Source organism: Anastrepha obliqua, chromosome 1 (assembly GCF_027943255.1).
Source record: "Anastrepha obliqua isolate idAnaObli1 chromosome 1, idAnaObli1_1.0, whole genome shotgun sequence".
In the NCBI taxonomy this organism is placed as follows: Eukaryota; Metazoa; Arthropoda; class Insecta; order Diptera; family Tephritidae; genus Anastrepha; species Anastrepha obliqua.
Window position 1 is genome coordinate 122,490,947 of NC_072892.1, and position 21,311 is coordinate 122,512,257.

A 21,311-nucleotide genomic window follows, 5' to 3' on the forward strand; every position below is an offset into this window, starting at 1 on the left:
GAAAACGTCAAATTGCCAAAGAGAGCGTAATTGGACTTGAAGTGCGTGTGTGTGAGCTGCAATGTTGCGTAAGTGTGAGTGCTGAATGTAGTTAGTATAGTGCGCTACTCCTGTGGGCGTGCCAGCCAGCATAGCTCCACCCACGTCGTCTTGACAACCGAAAAGCCACAGATACTAATTGCATTTCAGGCTGTCGTGCTACAACAACAATGTATGCAAGAATCCACCAGCTGGTTGGACACTGAATGATGTATAACAACAACTACCAGCCAATACGCGTGCGCTGTGTGCAGATAAAAGTACGATGAACAGAACGCTCAGCGCCACCTACACACGAGAAAAATATAGCGTGCGTTAGTGTTAGTAAACGCGCGCACGAACCTGTGTGTTTGCGTCTGCAAAGCGCTGTGTGTACGTAAGAGAGCCACTTCAAGTGGCGAACTATGGTTGATTCGCTTGCACGTACGCACTTCTACTCTGACTTGTCTATTTTAGCAGGCTGGTGTAGGAAAGGGTGGCGCGCAAAGGCAGCCAGCTAGCAAGCGCTACCGATGGAAGCATTCAACGGCAAGCGCCTGCATGAAAATAACATACACATGCTCACACGCCAAACGAATACAGAGCGCCTTTGCTACCACTAAAGCACAGATGGTTCACCAATTTGTACCAATACTTACGGAGAGTATGGCCAATTGGTATACTCTCCGTAGTTACGGTGGTGGTGCTGCTCCAACTTGTATTGGTGAGGACGGCATGGTATGGCTCTGGTGCTGTTTTAGCTGTTGCCTCTGCTGCTGCCACTGTGCGTCGCCGCTTTATATTTTTGTTAGTAAGCCAAATAGTAAGCAGGCATTCCCCTCTGCAAACAGTCACATTCAAGAGCTCAAGCCAAAGAGTACTCGAGCGCGCACAGCTGCCGAAAAAGTAGAAACGGACAACCGATAACCGAAACGCACAGTGAAACGCCTGAGCCAAGTTATAAACGTTTGCTTTGGCTTAGTTATTTTCCCTACCGATTTTTGCAGTCGTTATTTGCTAGATGCATTGTTCAATTGTAGTGTACGACTATCGGGACTGACGGTTTGACCCGTCCCTACGCACAAACCGAAAACAATTCGAGCAACCGACCATCGAAGTCTTGGCATTAGCATTAGTGTCCGTCACGAACCGTATTTGTGACCGCGTGCATCGCAACACAATAGCAAGAATTATATTTTACGTACGAATTGACATACCGCAAAATTGCAAAAACAAATAAGTTCTTCATAGAAATAATAATAGAAACGAAACAAAAAATAAAGCGAAAAAAAACCGAAACAGTGGTAGCAGTGGTAAAGCAAACACCAAAGCCAACAAGAAGTGTAAAGTGTATTGAAGTGACGTCGAAGAAGATGAGTGAATGAGGGAGTGCGCGCAATTGATTTCCAAGTCTTGAATTAAACTTACAAATTGACAAAATTGCTACCTGGCTGAATTAAAGCTGAAAATACCAGCTACTATCCAGGTGCATGCGCTCTGCCGACATACCAACAGCTCACTTCCCAACGAGTGTAACTTTTTACGCGCAAGCAGGCATAGCAAGTTAGCGCGAATAAAAATGTGAATTTCTGTATTTATGTAAAAATAATTACCTGTAATAAAAAACAAAAAAATTCAAGTAGAAAACTGATTTTTTAGTAAAGACACCAACCGAAAGTTCATCCTTTCAAACACTTGTAATAAGGTGCCGACTTCAGTCCGCCGCGAAGTCAGTGTTCGCGACGTCTAATTCCGTCGGAAGTTTGAAATTGTATTATTTCATCCGCGCGACCAGTGAACAGCCGCCAACATAACGGCGCAATTGTTAAACAGTTTCCTGAAGGGATCGCCCCACCAGACGACGATCGACATCATGCAAAAACTCTACGCGGAGGCGCCGAGCAACGGGCCTCCGGTTAGCATGAGCAGTAGCGTCGGTGCTGGTAGTGGTGGTGGCTCAAGTAGCGTCGGTGGTGGCACAAATGCGGGCGGTGGCGGAGGCGGCGGTGGGAGTGGTGGCGGAAATCCCTCGAACCCTCACCCAAACAACCCGACCAGCAATGGTGGCACAATGAGTCCGCTCGCACGCAGCGCTTATACCGCAATGAATTCCATGGCAATGCCCGTCGGTGGTATGTCTTCAGTTTCGCCACAAACCGCCGCATTTGGTGCATTGGAGTCTGCAGCAGCGGTGGCAAGCATGAGCGGCAGCATGGGCGCCGCAGCTGCTATGAATTCAATGGCAGGTAATTGCATGACACCGAGTTCGATGAGTTATGCCTCAATGGGCTCACCGTTGGCCAACATGGGCAACTGCATGGGTGGTGGCATGTCGACGATGGCTGCCATGGGTGGTTACTCCTCCATGGCAGCTGCGGCCAGTGCACGTGAGCTGGACACAGGGTCGCCGAACTCGCTGAACCGAGCACGCATCGATAAGCCGACTACCTATCGCCGGAGCTACACACACGCCAAACCGCCCTACTCTTACATCTCGTTGATCACAATGGCGATACAAAATAACCCGTCACGCATGCTCACACTGTCCGAAATCTACCAGTTTATTATGGATCTATTTCCATTTTATCGCCAGAATCAGCAACGTTGGCAAAACTCTATACGTCACTCTTTATCGTTCAACGATTGCTTCGTGAAGATACCACGCACACCAGACAAGCCGGGCAAAGGTTCCTTCTGGACGTTACACCCAGATTCGGGCAACATGTTCGAAAACGGTTGTTATTTGCGGCGCCAGAAGCGTTTCAAGGACGAAAAGAAGGAGGCGCTGCGTCAGCTGCATAAGAGTCCGTCGCACAGCAGTCTCGAGGCGACAAGTCCTGGCAAGAAGGACCACGAAGATTCGCACCACTTACATCACCATCATAGCCGCCTGGATAATCACCAGCAGCATCATCACAGTAAAGACGTGACGGGCGCAGCAGTGGGAGGGCCAGGCAGTGTGCTCAGTAGCGCCGTTAGCCGAGATCAGCTGGCGATGATGCAAGCAAACGCAGAGCTTTGTTTGGGCCAACAGGCGGCACAGCATGTGCCCAGCCATCACCATCAACAACATCACCAACTGCAGCACGAAGAGCTATCGGTAATGGTGAATAGGTGCCATCCATCACTGATCAGCGACTACCACCCTTCCATGCATCATCTGAAGCAGGAGCCATCCGGTTATACGCCATCCAGTCATCCCTTCTCCATTAACCGGCTCTTACCCGAGTCCAAGGCAGACATCAAAATGTACGACATGAGCCAGTATCCCGGCTACAATGCACTCAGCCCATTGACGAACTCACACGCGGCCTTAGGACAAGATTCATACTACCAGAGTCTCGGTTATCATGCGCCAGCCGGCACGACCAGTTTGTGACATCACCAGTACCCATTGGCTTAAGGGCGAGCTGACCAGATGCTGCGAAACGTGAATGTTAACGCCGCTAGTGGTAGCAGCAGCAGCATCTTTGGTAGTGCCGCCGCAGCTGCAGCGGCGGCTGCTGGTCTAAATACGCTGCACAACACCAACATTGGCGGCAATATTGGAAGCAGTAGCGGCAGTGGCAGCGGCACCGGCAACGGCAATGGGAATACACATGAAACACACTTGGATCAACATCACCATCATCATCATCACACCGCCGCCCACCAACTCCATCACCAACAGTTGACGCATCCACATGCGGCACATCAGCTGATGCAGCAACAGCAACGCAAGGCATATATTAAGTCAATGCAACAACACTACCAACAACAGCAACAACAGCATAGCGCCAGCAGCACTGGCAGCTCGAGTGCGCACAAGCTAAGCGCACATCAGCAACAATTGCTGCAGAGCCAATTGACGCCACCAGAGCTGCAGGATGATGCATCGAACATTACAACCGATTTGAATGAGGAACAGCAGTTGCAGCTACAGCAGGCGGCACAACAACAACACCAGCAACTTTACAATAATTACCAACAATATGCGGCGGCTGCCTCCTACCGAAACTGGAACCACGGGCTGGCGCTGAACGGTGCGGCGGCGCTGCAAAACCTGCTCTAGTGCTGGGAACACTAAGAACCGTATGCGAGTATTGACAAAACGTGGCTTTGTTGTCTGGCTGTACGCTTCTAAAAGGCGCGGAGAAAAGCGGTGGAAATACTACAAACGCGCGATAAATGAAGCAATTAGCGAATATTTGCTGGCGCGCGTGCAAAACCAGCAAGCGCAGGCGTGCGGGTGGAGTTTGCAGGTGAGCCCAAGAAAGGCGCGCATTAGGTGAAGCCGGCTCACATGTCTTCTTTGGCGAATTTAAGCTCGCAAAGGGTGATCCGCAGTGTTGAAGGTCAGCGTGCGGGCGTTTGATGATATGCGATGGCAGCCAGCACCTGCGCAGAGAAGCTGGCCGCATCTTATAGATCTCCGCGCAAAATATCAACGAAGCAGACATAGACGTATAAATTTAAGGTTTGTTGTTGCAGTTATACACAATTTTTTTAAATTAAAGTAGGCCGAACGCGTTACTAATGTACATATGAATGAATGTAGTGTAGTTATATATTTTGTTTTAATTTGTACATCCTCTTTAACACTTTCAGTTCTACATTTTTGCTTTGCGACTGGCGTTCAAAGCTCTGCTTTTGTGACTTGTAAAAATACTATAGATCGATTTAAGTTTATATCTCCGATTAGATTTGCAATGTTTGAGCTCATATGCTTGTGATCTGACTCATTTGAGCATATTTGCTTGCCTGCAGATACATATATATGCCCATATGCAGTACTTTTATGCGGAGCAGGATTTTTTCTTTATGTAAACAGCAATCAAAAGTGATGTAGTTGTAAGAGAAAATGTTTTCCAATTAACAAAAAAAAAAAACATACAAAAAAACGAACTCAAACGCAAACACGAATATAATAAATGATAAACATTCTTATTCACAGTCCGATATTTGTTACATTGAAAATCGAAAAAATTCGCTGTAACTGTATTCAAATACGTACGTCTGCTTTGGTTGTACGTATGTATGTGTGCACAAAATACGAGCATTTTCAAAAATTCATTGATAGAGCCCTGGTAGGTTCTCGGTTTGACACAAATTTCGTGCCATTTATAAAAAAAAAACTAATCTATGTATGTATATGTAAAGGAGGAAAACGCGAGCGCGAAAGTAGAAAAAAAAACATTAAACAAAAACAAGTTTTAATTGAAATAACCAACATTTTTTTATAAAAAAATATTATATAATTTGTAAGCACTGTATATTTCACTTAACTTTCTTTTTTATTCATACAATACAATAGTTTCTAAGCAAAATGTTTCTAATTAATATTTACTTATACTAGTGTAGAAATGTTATACTCCTAACACTATGCTATGTCCGCTGTAAAACACAGTGCAAGTGCAATTGATGTAATTTTACAAAAACACAAATATTTTATGTTAAGTTAACAGCCATGGGGCTGTCAATGGGAAATTTGCGTGACCGCTTGTCGATCGACGCTAGAGACCAAATTCGAATGGAAATGATCAAAAACCAAAAAATGAATCTTCAGCAAAATTTCTACAATTAAAATAATTTTACTATTATTATAATTTTTTTTAGTGTGAAGCACTTTTCATATTTTATCTACAATAAGTTAATATTATGCATATTAAGGGTGTCTCTATTTGCATGCAAACGTTTTTTTTTATTTTCATTTAATTTTTTTAGCAAAATGCAAACGTTTTTTTATTTTCATTTAATTTTTTTTGTCTGAATCATTTTTTTTTTTAATTTTATCTGGAATAAGTTAACATAATGCACACTAGGGGTGTCCTTATTTGTAAGCATACTTTGTTTCTAATTTTCATGAATGTTAAGCGAGCTAACATTTTGGCAGCCTTGCAGCTATTCATGTAAATACAGCCTTAAAAATTTCATTTCAAGCACTAAATACATTTTTATCTTGCTTTACTGGGTTTTACGGCTAGAAATTATGCTGGATGAAGAAAGCATAAAATGAAACAAAACGATAAAAATTGAGAAGCTTTGTTAGTAACTGCATTCAATTTAATGGAATTATTTGTTTGCGAACGAGAAAGTTTAAAATGCCCATTGCATCATCAAAGCTGCCGACGGAGCAATGGTATTTCCGGATACTAAAAACTCCGCGGCCGCCGTAGTCGAATGGGTCGGTGCGTGACTACCATTTGGGAGTGCGTGGGTTCGAATCTCCGTGCATGAACAACAAAAAGTTTTCTGTTATAGCAGTCGCCCAGGTAATTGCAAGCCTCCGGGTGTATTTCTGCCATGAAAAAACATAAAAGCCATTTGCCGTTTGGAATCGGCTTCAAGCTGTAATTCCTCTATTTGTGGAACAAAAACAAGACATAACAGAAGTGTACGCCCCAGTCTTATTTTTTTAGAATTTGTCTAAATTTGCTAAAAACCACAAAAGCCAAATGCTGGGATACAAACTTTAATTCTCTGTAGTAAAATATCCACTAAATGGAGAATATGCGCGTTAGCTACTTATAAAGTATACGGAATCGCCACAACTCGTAATCCAAGAGACCGACAAAATTACACGAGCATTGCGATTTTCGGTTAGCAGAATTACGAGTTATAGGTAGCAGATTCAAAAAGATTTTAGTTAATGCGATTTTTTTTTCTATAAATTTTGTTCACCATTTCGCACAGCTTTTATAATTTCTTAAAAGTCGCTTGTGCTTTTTATTTCTATTTAATTCATTACAACTCATTTCATTCATAGAACTCAATCACTGAGATTTCGAGCTGTAAAGCAAAAATAAGGATTTAGAGAAATTTGCGATTTTTTTACTATAATAGTAAATTCAATCATCAATTATGAGTTATGCAGCAATAGGAGAAATTAATATAAGCCATAAAGCATTTTTTGGCAGAATCACAGATAAGAAAAAGTTAACTCACTCGAAAAAGAAAAAAAATTATCGAGAGCACCAAATTACATAAAAATAAAATAAATAATTGGAGCGCACACTTCTGTTAAATGTTTGGCTAAGCTGCATGACGCGGGGCTCTGACTCCAGCAGCCGTCTCGCGGTACTCGCTGGTCTTCCACGTCTGCAGTTTCCTTGGGGGTTCCAGTCAATCGTTTCTGCTTGGCCTTTGTTAAGTCACCATTTCCTCTGCGTAGAACAAGATCAATCCGGCCTTATCTTCCCTTTCGGATCTCTAATAGTATTGTTTTCCGCTGGGTTCTGGCCCATAAGTCAGTATTCGATTTTTTTTTAATTCTCCAATATTTAGAGAATATTTTGCGAATTTTTCGAAAAAACTTGCAATGAGCTTGAGCGGTTAACATTTTAAAGCCATTTCCCACTTCCGAACGGCAAATGGTCTTTACAAGTAGCATTAGCATGACAGGATAACAACTCGAAGGTTCGCCATAGCCTGCCGACGCACGTTGTTGGCTATAAGAAACAAACTTTCTCTAACTGCTCATGCGTATCACGTTCATCTGTCCTAGAAATAACCGAATGATAGTCACACAATAAACCACTCCTCTTAGGCGGGGCCCTCCGCAAATAATTAGGACACCCCTAATACATACTTAAATATGTCGATGCAAATATTTCTAATGAAGTTTATTAAACATTTTTTTTTTTCATCTCCAGCATTAACTTTGAAAATCATAGCACTGAAGCTGCAATGTAACGTCGTCTCCATTAGACGCCTCCATTACCCTTGGGCGAACATTTTCCTATGCTATGTCTTAGGTATCGGAACAAATTAGTCGCTTTTGAGCGGAGGGCTGCTTTGAGCGTACAAAAGTTGGTTGACGCTGAGTGTCCGCCCAAGCGAGGTTTCACTGTATTTTAAATTACATATTTTGTAAATAATTTTTTTTTTCATTACAAAGACCGGATTATAGAGTTTTGAATATTTGGTAATTACTTTCATTTAAGACATTTGTAAATAAAAATATACCCTAAAGACACATTAAATAAATCCATAAATGCCTAACCTAATGTAAATTAATGCAAATATTGTAAAAAATGTCATTTACTAAAAATACAAGATACCGAAAGGACGAATTGATAGGAAAAGTGAAATATGAAATGTACGTAATATGCAACAAAGTTGAAAGTATGCGAGAAAAAAGTAAAATTCAAATTACAAAACACGAAATCAGAAAATTAAAAAAAAAACGAAAAAAACACCATAGGAAAACAATCGGAAGTACATGGATGTATGTATATACAGTACACAAAACAAAAATAAAAACAAAAAAAAATATTGCATATAAATTAAACATTTTTCACAAAGGCTTAGCTAAATGCAAAAACCAGAATTAACGTTGATCCGTTAGGTTACCTAAATAATATTACATACAATTAAAGACATAAAACATAAGCACACACACACATCCCTAAAAATGTAAGCAAGAAATGGTTAAATCAAAACTGTGAATAAGAAACAAATCTATATATATACATATAAAATTAATCAGAAAGCAAATTCGCGTTGTTGATACTGTGCGCAGTAGTTTTGAGCAGAAAAGTCGTTAGGTGGTACGCCTAGAAGCGATGTGATTGTCGTATTTTTCTTTTGTATGTATAAAACACAAAATGTACCACATGCAAGACATGTGATTAGTTAAGTAAGGGAAGAATATTATAAATATACCTACATATAAATAGTATATGTCCGATATGCCTAATAATAATTGACATTCAAATAATAGCAGATGAGAGAAACAAACAAAAAAAGGAAGAAAACAAAATCTAAGATATAAGTAATGATAGTGATTAACTCTAAAACTAGTTAAAATTTAATAAAAATTCTTATTTTAATGTTTGAAATATAAAAAAAAAAATTTATTTGTTTCCATTCATATTCGCTTGGTAGGCCCATTTCTAACTTTCGGCTAAATAGCGAAAAACTCCGTATCTAAGTGCGGATTTTAATGCGGAATTTTACTTACTTACTGCTGTCCTGATCTCCTCGTGGAGGATATGCGGAGTAGATGGCTTGAAAATGGCTAATAACCATACAGAAGAACGAAGGAGTTTAGTGCAGGTTAAATTTGTTGTCAAGTTTCATCGAAAATATGTACAGATCGAAGCACAAAGTAGAAGGAAAGGGAACAAAAGAAGTGGGTGATCAGGGTCTCCAGAAGGGCACTGATCCTAAGGCTGACAACTTTATACCAGTACTCATTGTCGCGCATCCACAACAGTGGAAGAAATGGGCTGCACAAGACCGAAGCGCTAATGATGATGATGGACAGCAAAGTGTATTTGAGTCAATAAGTAGGTTATGTTGGCAACAGGAAAAAGTGAACCCACAGTAATCTGTAGAGCGTTCTCCGAATTGCTGAATGACTTTGCTGATTACGGGCTATTTCCCAGCTCTGCAGCTCTTAGGTTGCAGACAGAGAGAAAACGAAGTCAAAAACGAAGATAAAGATGACGCCGAATACGAAGTCCTTGCGTTGCGGGCAAGCAGGGGAATGTTCATAGTAGAAGGCGAACGAGATATAACGCATAGGCTGAAAAGTGTCGCGCCTAACTAAGAAAACACGTGGTTTTTTTTTCAAAATTACATTTTTCATCAACGCAATTTCCATTAAGAACAACACAATCATTCCAGCATCATTCTAATACCACTTTTGTAGAATAATAAATCTTAGGCCTCAGTTTCAGCGATAACCTCTTCATTAGAACAAAATTTCTTACCGGCGAGTATATTTTTAGGTCTGCGAACAGTCAATAGCCGTTGGGAACCAAATCTGGCGATATGGGAGCAATCTGGTGGATGTGGGAGCAATTCGAAGTCCAATTCATGTAGTTTTGCCATTGTTTTGATTGAAATATGACTGACTTGTATTTGGTCTATAGTGAGCAATCACGCCACCCACTTTAAACAGAGCTTTCTAATAGTCAAATGCTCATGGAATATAAAGCAGCTATCACGTTCTTTGTCGATGATTCAAAACGTTTTTGTTGATTTTTTGATATTTTCTGGTGTTCCCGCCTCACTTGGACTTCCATTGCGCTGTGCATCATCGGTGTCTCTACGACCACCGACTACGTTTGAAGTCAGCAAATCATCATTTTATTATTGTTTCTGATGGAGCGAAGTCCCCACAACACTTTTCAAGCTTGAACGGTATTTTTTTCTATTAAAAAGCAAGTAAAATTAGAATACGAAACTCTTTTTGATCCATTGTTTTGAAAATTTCAAAAGTAACGTCACTTTTAGCACAATAACTCACGAGCCAATGAATAGAATATCACAAAATTTCAACAGCTGTCTTTTTTAGGTTAGTACTAACTGAACAAGAGGTGAATGCAATACAACTAGTTTCATCTATGTGATCGGTCCGGGACTTTTTAACACTCTTTGTTAATAACAGTCAAAATTGATTCGTCTCGTCTTCAGATGAGCAATTAATGAAAACCTTTTTTAAGTGTAAAACTAAAAGAAAAAAATCAATTCACGTAATAAATTTGTCTAGGAAAACTTTTGGAGAGTTTCATCATTTGTATGAAGAGTTATCGCAAGACGAGCAGACATTTTTCGAGTGTTAAAGAATGTCAACTAATATTTTTGATTACATTTTGCCAAAAATTGCGGAATTTATTGAAAAAAATGGGCAAATTTCAGTAAAACTCCGATCATGGCCGCTAAAAGATTGTTCGTGACTTTAAGGTAGAAATCTAAATGGAAAATGTTCATTTAGATGGCCACTGCTTTTGTAGTATTTGGGGTAGGGAGAAGAGATGTAACACTTTATACCACATAAAAGTACAATTTAAACTTAAAAAAAAGTAAACCCTATGCGATCCCTGGACACCCATTTGAAAATAATACAGAAACTCATTTGCAGTATTTTGTTAATCCAAGATAATTTATTTTAATGAACTAAATTGTCATTAATACATTTTTGAAAAGTATTTCGCAATTAACTGAAATATAATATTACCAATTCACTACAGCAAGCGATTTGTCTTTGAAATCAGTATCACATGGTTTTACCTGACCTCATGCGCAACGTCTTCATCTTCGCCTTCGCCTCCACCCTGTCTGCAAACTATGTAAACTATTCAAATATTTCAGTAGATAATTCAACAAGGCGGTACCAAACCTGTATAAGGGGTCCTCGAAAAAGTTAACCCACAGAAATCTGTAGAGCGGTGTTTGAATTGCTGAATGACTTTGCTGATTACGGCGTTTTCCTAGCGCTGCAGCTCTTATAGAAAATTTTAATTAATAATCGAGTTCCCTAGCCGTTTTAGCTGCATGAGAAATATCGATATCGATAATTAAATTGTGGAAATTTACTTTGAAAAAATAAACCTGTTCGCGAAGCTCATAGAGCGAAGTGTTGAAGAAGACGGAGAATTATCGATTCCCCCCGTTTTTAACTTGTTGGACTTTGTACTTCATCTGCGTGGAAAATTTTACGTAAGGACCTTGGCTTAGGTGCTCATAAAATACAGCTCCTGAAGGAGTAGAAAGCAAATGACCATCGATTGGCTGATTGGCCTCATTTAGATTTAGTATTTAGATTTGTTGAAAAAGTAGTCAAAAATTGAACTCTGCTAAAGGATCATGTAAATCGTAGCTGCAGTAAATAAATGTCGAATGTTATATTAAAAAATAAATCCCATGAAATTATTTACCAGATTACAATAAAAACAGCGTATTATTAACATTTTAAGTTCTCAAGCTCTTAAAAAGACACCCGATATATTATGTATAAATTGATAATATATATGTATATATAATTGACACCTTCACACTTTATTGGATGTCTCGTCGTGCTACGCTTTTTCCACAAATGCGGCACCCACAGTTTTATGCCGCTTCCGAACAGTAGATGGTTTTTTATAAAAAGCTTTTTCATAGCAGAAATACAATTGAAAGTTTACCGAGAAGCGACAGCTTTTAGAAAAAACGTTTTCATCATTTGGTGTTTCATGCACGGAAATTCGAATCCGGCCACTATCGAATATTGGTCACGCACCATTCTATTCGGCTACGGCTACTATGATATAATCGTGTGAAGATTTTGATCTTAATTTTTGAAATTATTGTGACTACAGGAAGCCCAAACAAGCTTTAATGTTTAGAAGTGACAAGTTTTGTCTCAGACCCTCTGCTTGACGCAGACAACAACTCTAAAAGTGTTCGAAATGCTAATGAAAGGATTCCTTTTCTTGGTGTTTCTAATAAGCGTCAGCTAATACCAGAAAGTAGGAATGACTGGTGATTAACAAGAAAGCGAATTTCATTTACTTGTATTCTACACTTTCCGGCAAACTTCGACTCATTTGGATAAATGATAAAAAAAATAATTTGTGTAAATTTGTATAAATTATTTTATTTAGAATTTATTTATAAGGAATTTAACGGCGGCCGCCGTAGCCGAATGGGTTGGTGCGTGACTACCATTCGGAATTCACAGAGAGAACGTCGGTTCGAATCTCGGTGAAACACCAAAATTAAGAAAAAGATTTTTCTAATAGCGGGCGCCCCTCGGCAGGCAATGGCAAACCTCCATGAAAAAGCTCCTCATGAATTTATCTGCCGTTCGGAGTAGGCTTAAAATTGTAGGTCCCTCCATTTGTGGAACAACATCAAGACGCACACCACAAATAGGAGGAGGAGCTCGGCCAAACACCCAAAAGGGTATATATATATATATATATATATATATATATATATATATATAAGGAATTTAACATATAAATTATAAAGTTTTTTTCAATACATTGATTACAAAAGGAAAGCTCATGGACTACTCCCTAATTTGAAGTATGACAGCCTTGATTCCTGCGATTTGTTCGGGAAATTCCTTAGTACTTATTTGCAATTCTCATTCAAAAACTAAAGCGCAGCTTGGTACATTCGTCAACATGGCATTGGAGATGTACGTATGGGCTTAGACTAGGGTGGCAGTTATTTTGCAAGATTATTTTTTTATTGATGCTACCCCCCAGATTGGTTCCTTTGTGTATAAAAATGGTGGAAAAAAATTTGAAGTAAATCTGGTAAGTGGAAAGTGTGCCCCCGGGCCTTCAAAGTTTCAAAAAACCCGAAAATTCGTAGTATAAGTACTAGTAGTAAGTAAAGTAGCCGAGCACTTAGTTTATCACATTACAATGATAATTCAAATTATTACTCTTAAAAAAATATATTCAATGCAGAATCTACCAAGTCGTTCGACCCTTGCTTTTTGACAACTCTGTCAAAAATTTTCCATTTTTCTTCAATTTCTGAATTACAAAAACAAAACGGAAGTTAAAATATGTGAGATAACTTATCAACTGATCACATTTTGAAATTCGAAATGAAAATAGATTTCTTCAAACAGATTTCCGCGCATAAAAAATTGGGTTCGCGTTTTGACTAACGTACACATCGTGTCTTGGATAATATCAATATCAAAAACTAGTACTAGTATCAAATAAAGTAGGCGAGCATTTCGTTTCTGAAATAACAACGGTAATTCAAATTTTTATGGCTAAAAAAGTTTTGTATTAAAGTTTTTAAAAAAAATCATTAGTTGCGTACAACATTTGACGTGAAGGCATTCGGTAGTACAATGTCGCGACCTCTATTACGAGAAAAGTTTATCTGCTCGGGTATTATTCAAATGAAATTTTTGGAAACAAACTTCTATCTGTAAAACAAACGTTACAAGTTTTTTTTTTTCAATTTACGGGCGTGTAAGTTAACAATACGAGGCAGTGCTTCACTAGCTGTGCGGGAAGTGATGATATATTGTGAGAAAGCCCGAATTCCGACGCAAGAACTAAAGAACTGTATACCAAAGTTAGAAGGTCTCTATCAGCAGTGGCGGCAACTTTTCAACTTCATGCTGCAAGAACGTCGATGGATCATAAGAAAAAAGACATAGATTTCGTTGAAAAACTCGAGGATCTCTTCGATATTGCACACGCCAATGCATTGAATATCATATCCATTGAAGAAGATAAGCAGTTCTTAAACAATCAGCGGATGAAAGGACGCCCGGGGTTTATGTATGGAATTGATTACCAGCTAAGTGCGAAAGAGACTCGAGTTTCTGAGCGAAAATTACGAGAGCAATAATGAAGTTCTTCAATTGAGTAAGTATTTATATTGATCTTCTCTAGCTACCTATTTAACATGGATATTTATTATATCGAACTAAATCGTACTTATATTGTTAATATTATTTCTAGCTCAATCTGATATACTGATGACGTCGAGTTCAAGCAGCGGAGAAGATTTAGAAGCGCGTGCTTCAGAGGAAATTCCGCAATGCTCAAAACATTTGTCTGTACCAGCAAAACAAAAAAGAGGACGACAAATAAAAGCCGTTTTCGAGGAGAAGATGGGTAAAACTACCGGCCCAACCATACCAATCTTAAAAAATTTCTAAACTGCTTGGCCTAAAATAAATGTAAATAGTTTTAAAACCGGAATCGTGAATAAGAAAATCAGAAAACATTTGGATCCGGTCGATGTTTCCCGAGTTCTTGATGCAATTTGTGATATTTACATTTTCCTTATCAGTATATATATCGAAGCGTGGTTTTGTGCACCTTCTGCAGCCAAAGCACCATTTTTGGATTTCAGTGTTCTTTCCAAAATTTATAAATACCGGACAGTTGACGAAGACATCTCTCGTGTGGTTTTACAAAAAATCAAAAATCATTTGTGGTATTTATCACCTGAATCCATCGCCTTGGCCTTCTTTGACCCAAATGTGACGGCAGAATCAAAAATTAAAATGGTAAAGGCGTTGAATCGTGAAACTGATGCTGAATGTGAAAAAAGTATTAAAAGGATAGCCGTGAAAACAAGCCAAGTTCCTGAATTATTAAACCAAGGACTTGAACAATTTGTCTCCAACAAAACAAAACGATTCTTTGCAAGATTTAACATAAATGACGAATTCCTATGCACAGATCCTGCCCGGTGGCACAAACATAAAGATTTCGTCCAAGCTTTAAAATTAGTTAATAAACTAAAAGTAACAAATGATACTGCAGAGAGAGGTGTTAAACTAGTACTCGTAGAGGATTTTAATAAGTTATATACAAAAAACGAGCGACAAATGCAGTACGTGCTCCAAGTTGTAAGTGACTATCGACAGAACTTCCCAAACTGCAATAAACAAACTATATCTAAAAAGAAAGATTTTTAATTCATTTTTATTTTATTTTCTTCAATGAGTTATTTCTTTTTTTTAGTTTTTTTTTTATATGTTGTTATTAAACTAAATTGCAATGAAGTAAGCGTCATATGGAACTATATATGCTAAATACTGTATGGATAAGAATTTCCTTCTTCAATTTATATATGTATAATTTAATATACTTTACCAATTAAATTCTTTTACTACTTATTTACGCTGTATATATACTCATGTAAAATAAAAAACACACTTTTAATGAAATTAAAATTTTTTGTCATTTTGGGGTAAATTTTGCATATTGAAAGGCTCGGGGGCACACCTTTCCCCTATCCGATTGGCACCAAATTTCACAAAGGTCATTTTTATATAGAATGGAACCAAACTGGAGGGTAGCCCGCGAAAAAATATTGTATATAAAGAAACAGGTCAAATAACTGCCACGCTAGCTTAGACAAACAAACAAAACTAATGGATCGGATTGAAAATCTTCAGATAAATCAATTGCTTCACAGGGCACGGCCGTGCCATCGTTTGGTGAGGGCTTTGGGCTAGACGAGTGCTTACAAATCTTCTATATTTGAGGGGACAGATACCTGTAAACGGCCATATTTTCCCTGATTTTCATTAAAATTATTTAAAATGAAGAAGTCAATATATTTTTTTCAAAATTGGCATACAGTTTATTTATACATTAAAACAATAAACATTTTTTTTATTTTAATCATTTAAAATGGCGGAAGGTCGCAGCGGGGCTTCGCAATCGGCGGCCATTGTAGCATCGGCGTCAGTGACCTGAATTGTTGTTTGTCTATTAATGTCATAATTTTTATATGAATTAAAAGAAAAATAAAAAGAAAAAATTCGCGGAATAAAATGCTTAAACAAAAAAAATGAATTTTTAGGCGAATTTTCCTACTATTTCTGCTTCGAAAAAATTATTTTTTTGAACAATTTTCAAAAAACTTGTAAATTCACATATAACTTTTCGAGTTATCGTCTACGCTAATTCGAAAAATATAGTTTTGAGAAAAACGCGTCTAAAGTTTGAATACAACGTAACTATACCTCTTCCAGCGCTCGAACGGAAAGAATAGAGTCGTTACGATCTACGTTGACGATCTATAATATAACAAATACTTCAAAACACGTTCTACAATTCTTTTCGAAATTTTACAGGTATCTGTCCCCTTAAAAACATATATTGGCAGTTACATATTAGGTGCGAAACTAAGTTTTGGCGGTTTTTTTTTACGAAAATAATATTCGTGAATATTCGGCCGAGGCGACGACGTAGAAGCATGACCGGGTAGTCCCCATGACTTTCGTTTCTTTGGATTGCTGTAATGAATCCATTTTTCATCACCTGTTACGATGTGATGAAGAAAACCTTACCTTTTTTACCGCTGGAGCAGTTGTTCAAGGCGAAAAGACGTCGTTAAACATCCCTTGATTTTAACTCATAACGAACTCAAGTCCCCTGTTTCTGAATCATTCCCAAAGCATGCAATCGCATGGAAAACAGCATCTCCTTAAACTTTTTATAGCGCTCGATGCATTTCAGCCGCCGTTTTTTCGAATGAAAGAGGAAAATCAACACTTCTCGCAAATGACGATTATTCGGCACAAAATCAGACATTTCCACAAAACCAAAAGTATATATATGATACCAAAACAAAATCACTAATGTGTCGAAGCAGTTTGCTTACCATATGTCTAAGCGGCATCTATTGACAAATCAACAATATCAATACCACTCTCTCACTCTTTTAGAAACACCTTCTTAGCACCCTTACACCCTTTTTTTTTGGGTGTTTGGCCGAGCTCCTCCTCCTATTTGTGGTTTGCGTCTTGATGTTGTTCCACAAATGGAGGGACCTACAGTTTCAAGATATTTTTTGTGAGGAGCTTTTTCATGGCAGAAATATATTGTCGGCCGAGGCGCGAGCGCTATCAGAAGCAACTTTTTCTATCATTTGGTGTTCGGCTATGGCTTGGCGGCCGCCGGGTCGGTGCGTGATTACCATTCGGATTTCACAGAGAGAACGTTGGTTCGAATCTCGGTTAAACCAAAATTAATAAAAACATTTTTCTAATAGTGACCGACCAAAAACCGTGCGTACACCCGAAAATATTGCTGCTGTGGCCAAGAGTGTTCGTGAATCACCAGGAACATCAGTTCACCGTCGTTCTGAGTAATTGGACATTTCGGAGACAGCATTGAGTCAAATTTTGCGCAAAGACCTTGGTATGCTAGCCGAGGCAGCCATATGAATGAAGTTGTGTTCCATCATTAACCGGAAGGATTGTACTTCAAAATAAAAAAAACAGTTTGGAAAAATATTGAGTAGTTTCTTTTTTATAGCATTTTTAATTCCGTAAACTTATATGGCGGACCCTTTATATGGCTGGGTTTTGTTACCTTAATTTTCACTGTCAAATAATAGTCACTGTGGTCCCAATTGTGTTTTTGTAAACGAAATAGCTGTTCGATTGTTCGCTGGTTTGATTATTTTTTAAATGTCTTTAAGCAGTTCAATACAAGGATGATAGATTACCGGGTTTGACTTTTAGCTATGATGAAAAACGAAATTCAGCGAGTAACTTCGGCTGCCACGTTACCGGGTACTTGGCAGCCAACACAATCTCAGTTTTTTCGTAAACAAACCACTGTCATGATTCCGCTTTCGTCGGCCAACCAGCTGATTCTTTTAAATTCGCTGAGAGCCGATTAACGGAGTGATATTGGCCACACCTTCTGAATTTTCAATACATGAATCTGAATGGTTCAATACATTTCATAACCCATTGGCTATCACCTGCATAAATATTTGTAAATTTGAAGAGCATGGAACAATTATTTTTCCGATTCAGAATTTGCAACACCGATTTGTGTCTGAAGCAGTGGAAAAATTTATGGATCCTTTTTGATCACACAAATTCCAGAATTTTACTTTTTGCATAGCCACTAAAAGGAGAGGGTGTCCGGTGACAGAATTAGGTTTTAAGTTTCTCCTTAAACGCTGAGTTGTGATTTGTAGATTTTTGTTCACGTTTGCTTATGTGAAGCTCCAAGTGAAGTTTGTATTCGTTCAAGGGCGCGGAAGTTCTGGGCAAGAAGTTCGGGTGCAAAGAGCCTAAAGCCGGGACTCAGCCAGACTTTGCTATGTGCAAATGAGCAACTACCCTGAGACTTTCAAAAACTATTTGGCATGAAATATTCAGGAAGAATCTTCGACTTCACGCCTTTCAGCTGATGGCCGTGAGTTTTTTCTGCTATTTTTGGTACATTCATATGCTTAAAATAAGACTTGATTCTGATTTACCCCTTCAAAATTCAAATCGTGCAAATACTTAGAATCTTCTTAAAAATGTCGGCCGGACAATGTTAGAGTGATTTCGTACATTAAACACAATCTTCTGAAGTGATGAAGCAGATTTCCATTAAAATGGATATTATTGATCACCTAAAGGACAGAACCTACTATTAAAACATGAACAGCCACATCACAGTCCCAAAGTGACGGTTTGGTATGCATTGACAAGCAGTGAAATAATTGCACCACATTTTTTTGAAAACAATTTCTATGGGCAATGGCACCTGTTGAACTCTACTTTTCTGCCAATAATAACAGAACATCCTTCCTTTAGAACACACACATGGTTTGAGCAATAAGACGCAAGCAAACTAACAAACTGATAAGCCGGTGACATATTCTGGGCACCCATGTCGCCCGATCTTACCTCTATGGACTTTTGTCCAGCTACCAGCACAGCACTAAAAGTTCGTTCGCGAGCTTAATGGCATCCCGAAATCACTTCTGCAGCGAGAAGCACGGAGTACACAGCCGAGATTCCAAGAATGTGTCCGAGGTAACAGTCACTATTTAGACGAAATAATTTCTAAACACAAAAGTCCTCTTTGTATTAATTGCTGAAATAATAATAATTGTAGTAATAATTATGAAATGTAGCTTTGAATTCATAATTCTATCACTGAACACCCTGTACATTCAAATAACTCTTCAAGAGAAAACGCGTTTTTGAATGTTAAAATGGAAATACACAAAAATGAGAATAGTAAAATATCAGATCACTTACCTACACCTACTCTATTTACATACATATGTAAATTAAATTATTAAACATACATATGTGAATTAAATTAGTAAAAAGTGCAGACTTTCCTTCTATTATTTCCTCAGGCTTTTATACAAATAAATATTTTCAATGTAAAGAACTTTAAAATTATCTTAATCCATGGGTGGTCAATTAATGATTTGAAGCGTATAAAGGCTTCCGTTTATTGGATATGAGGACGCTTGCCTGTATATATGCACATACACAAATATAAATCGAGGAAAACAAACAGATAATAAAGTGGAAATCAACTGACCTCTAACAATTGATTTTACGTTACTTGTTTTCACTTGAAAACGTATTAGAAGAGAAGAAGAAAATAAATAAATAATAATTATGAATTTGATGATATCTTATCGAATTTGATCGATTGATGATAACTACAACGAGGTAATAAATTTCAATCATTGAGTGCAGCCGGTAAGAATGAATGCAATCGCTGCAATTGTTGAAGGCCTGAGCAGAGGTGGCGTTCAAGTGGAATGTGAAGGGAGTGTGGAAGAAAATAAATTATAATTATAATTATACAAAACAGATTGGCGATTCTTATGAATTTGGCCAAGTGTGGTGTTTCAGGAAAAAGTTAAAATACGAAGCATTAGCAAAGAAAAAGAAGCTTCCACAGCTATGGACAGAAAAATAACGCACTTATGCATAATAAGTGTAAAACCCCGTTATTTTTGCACAAACCCATTCTTTTATTTCAGAAAGAGATATTACCCGGCGCTGCTGCAGAAAAATTAATTTTATTGAATTTTATTTTATTTAGTAGTGTTGTATTTAGTTATATTATATTATGCATTAGTATTAACTGGTCGTTGTTTAAAAGGCAGTCACGCTACAAGGTTAGGAATCCCGTACTTCGATTTCTGTAACACAGAAGAAAATGGAACAGTCAGACACTTTTTATATGAGCGTGTAATCTTAGCTATAAAGAGGCTCCGCACTCTTCATACGGCATTTTTAACTGATGTAACGGAAATAGCGCATCTAAAACTAACGAAACTTTGCTCCTTTATTAAAGCAACCGGATGGTTTGAAAAGGAACCCTTAGGGTAAGGATAAGTTCCAGTGGTGTCACAATGGACCTACAGAGGGTCTAAGTGTGTCATTGCGACAGCCTCCCTACCTACCTACCTAACATAAAATGAATATACAGTCTGTGTCAGAAGAAAATAATCGGTTGTTTTTTTCCTGCAACTGCAAGATATATTTCGTTCTGCTTTTTGCTGCGTAATAGCCCCACTCAAGGGCTACGACGCCAGTGCTAATTCAGTTTAGTGTCGTTCGAAATTTCCGGTAAAGGCAACCAAACAAAAATGAGTGAGAAGTACGCGAAGCGTTTCGAGGCGGTATTTCTATGGAAACAACAAAATGGCGTCACAGTAATGAACTGGCCTTCCTAATCCCCAGACGCCAACCCCATTGAAAATGCGTGGGGAATTATGAAAAGGCATCTTGCCGGAAAATCAGTCCGCGATTTAAAGTAACTCGTGCGTCAAGTTCGCAAAATCTGGTCCTCTTAGTCGACGAGCTACGCGAAAATGCTGGTTCAAAGCATGCCGAAAAAATGGCAGATTGTACTCGACAACTATGGAGACTACACGGCTTATTCAGTAATTGCGAATCGTAGTTTTGTACATACTTTCATGTAAAAAAATTTTAAATATTTATATATTATATCTTTTATAGTTACTTCTTGAAAAATTGTGTTTCCTTTTTCTTGATACAGACTGTGCTTGTCGAACTTTGATGATTGATTAATGAGATTCTATTCAAGTCCTTCAGGATATACCAAATTTTTGTTTTTCCATCTCGAGCATACGAATAAATTTTTTTCGCTGTCCGCCAACTACATCAACCAAAAATATTGTTGGATTATATTCTTTCAGTGCTTACATTCAGTTTGTTATGCTCTTTTTATCAATTCCCTATCACTTTTCGGCAATATCGGGCCATTGATGTTGAATGGTTTCGAAATCATGCAATATTTAAAAGTTGGTTT

General features: G+C 38.2%; 1 protein-coding gene across 1 annotated transcript; it reads left to right on the forward strand.

The window, feature by feature from the left end:
* The first annotated feature begins 885 nt into the window (after window positions 1-885).
* On the forward strand, window positions 886-5,655 carry LOC129235939 (protein fork head). Its single transcript, XM_054870031.1, is given in 2 exon segments — window positions 886-4,474; window positions 4,606-5,655. A coding segment is annotated over 1 exon segment (2,178 nt). The 5' UTR covers window positions 886-1,891; the 3' UTR covers window positions 4,070-4,474; window positions 4,606-5,655.
* The last annotated feature ends 15,656 nt before the right edge of the window (window positions 5,656-21,311 follow it).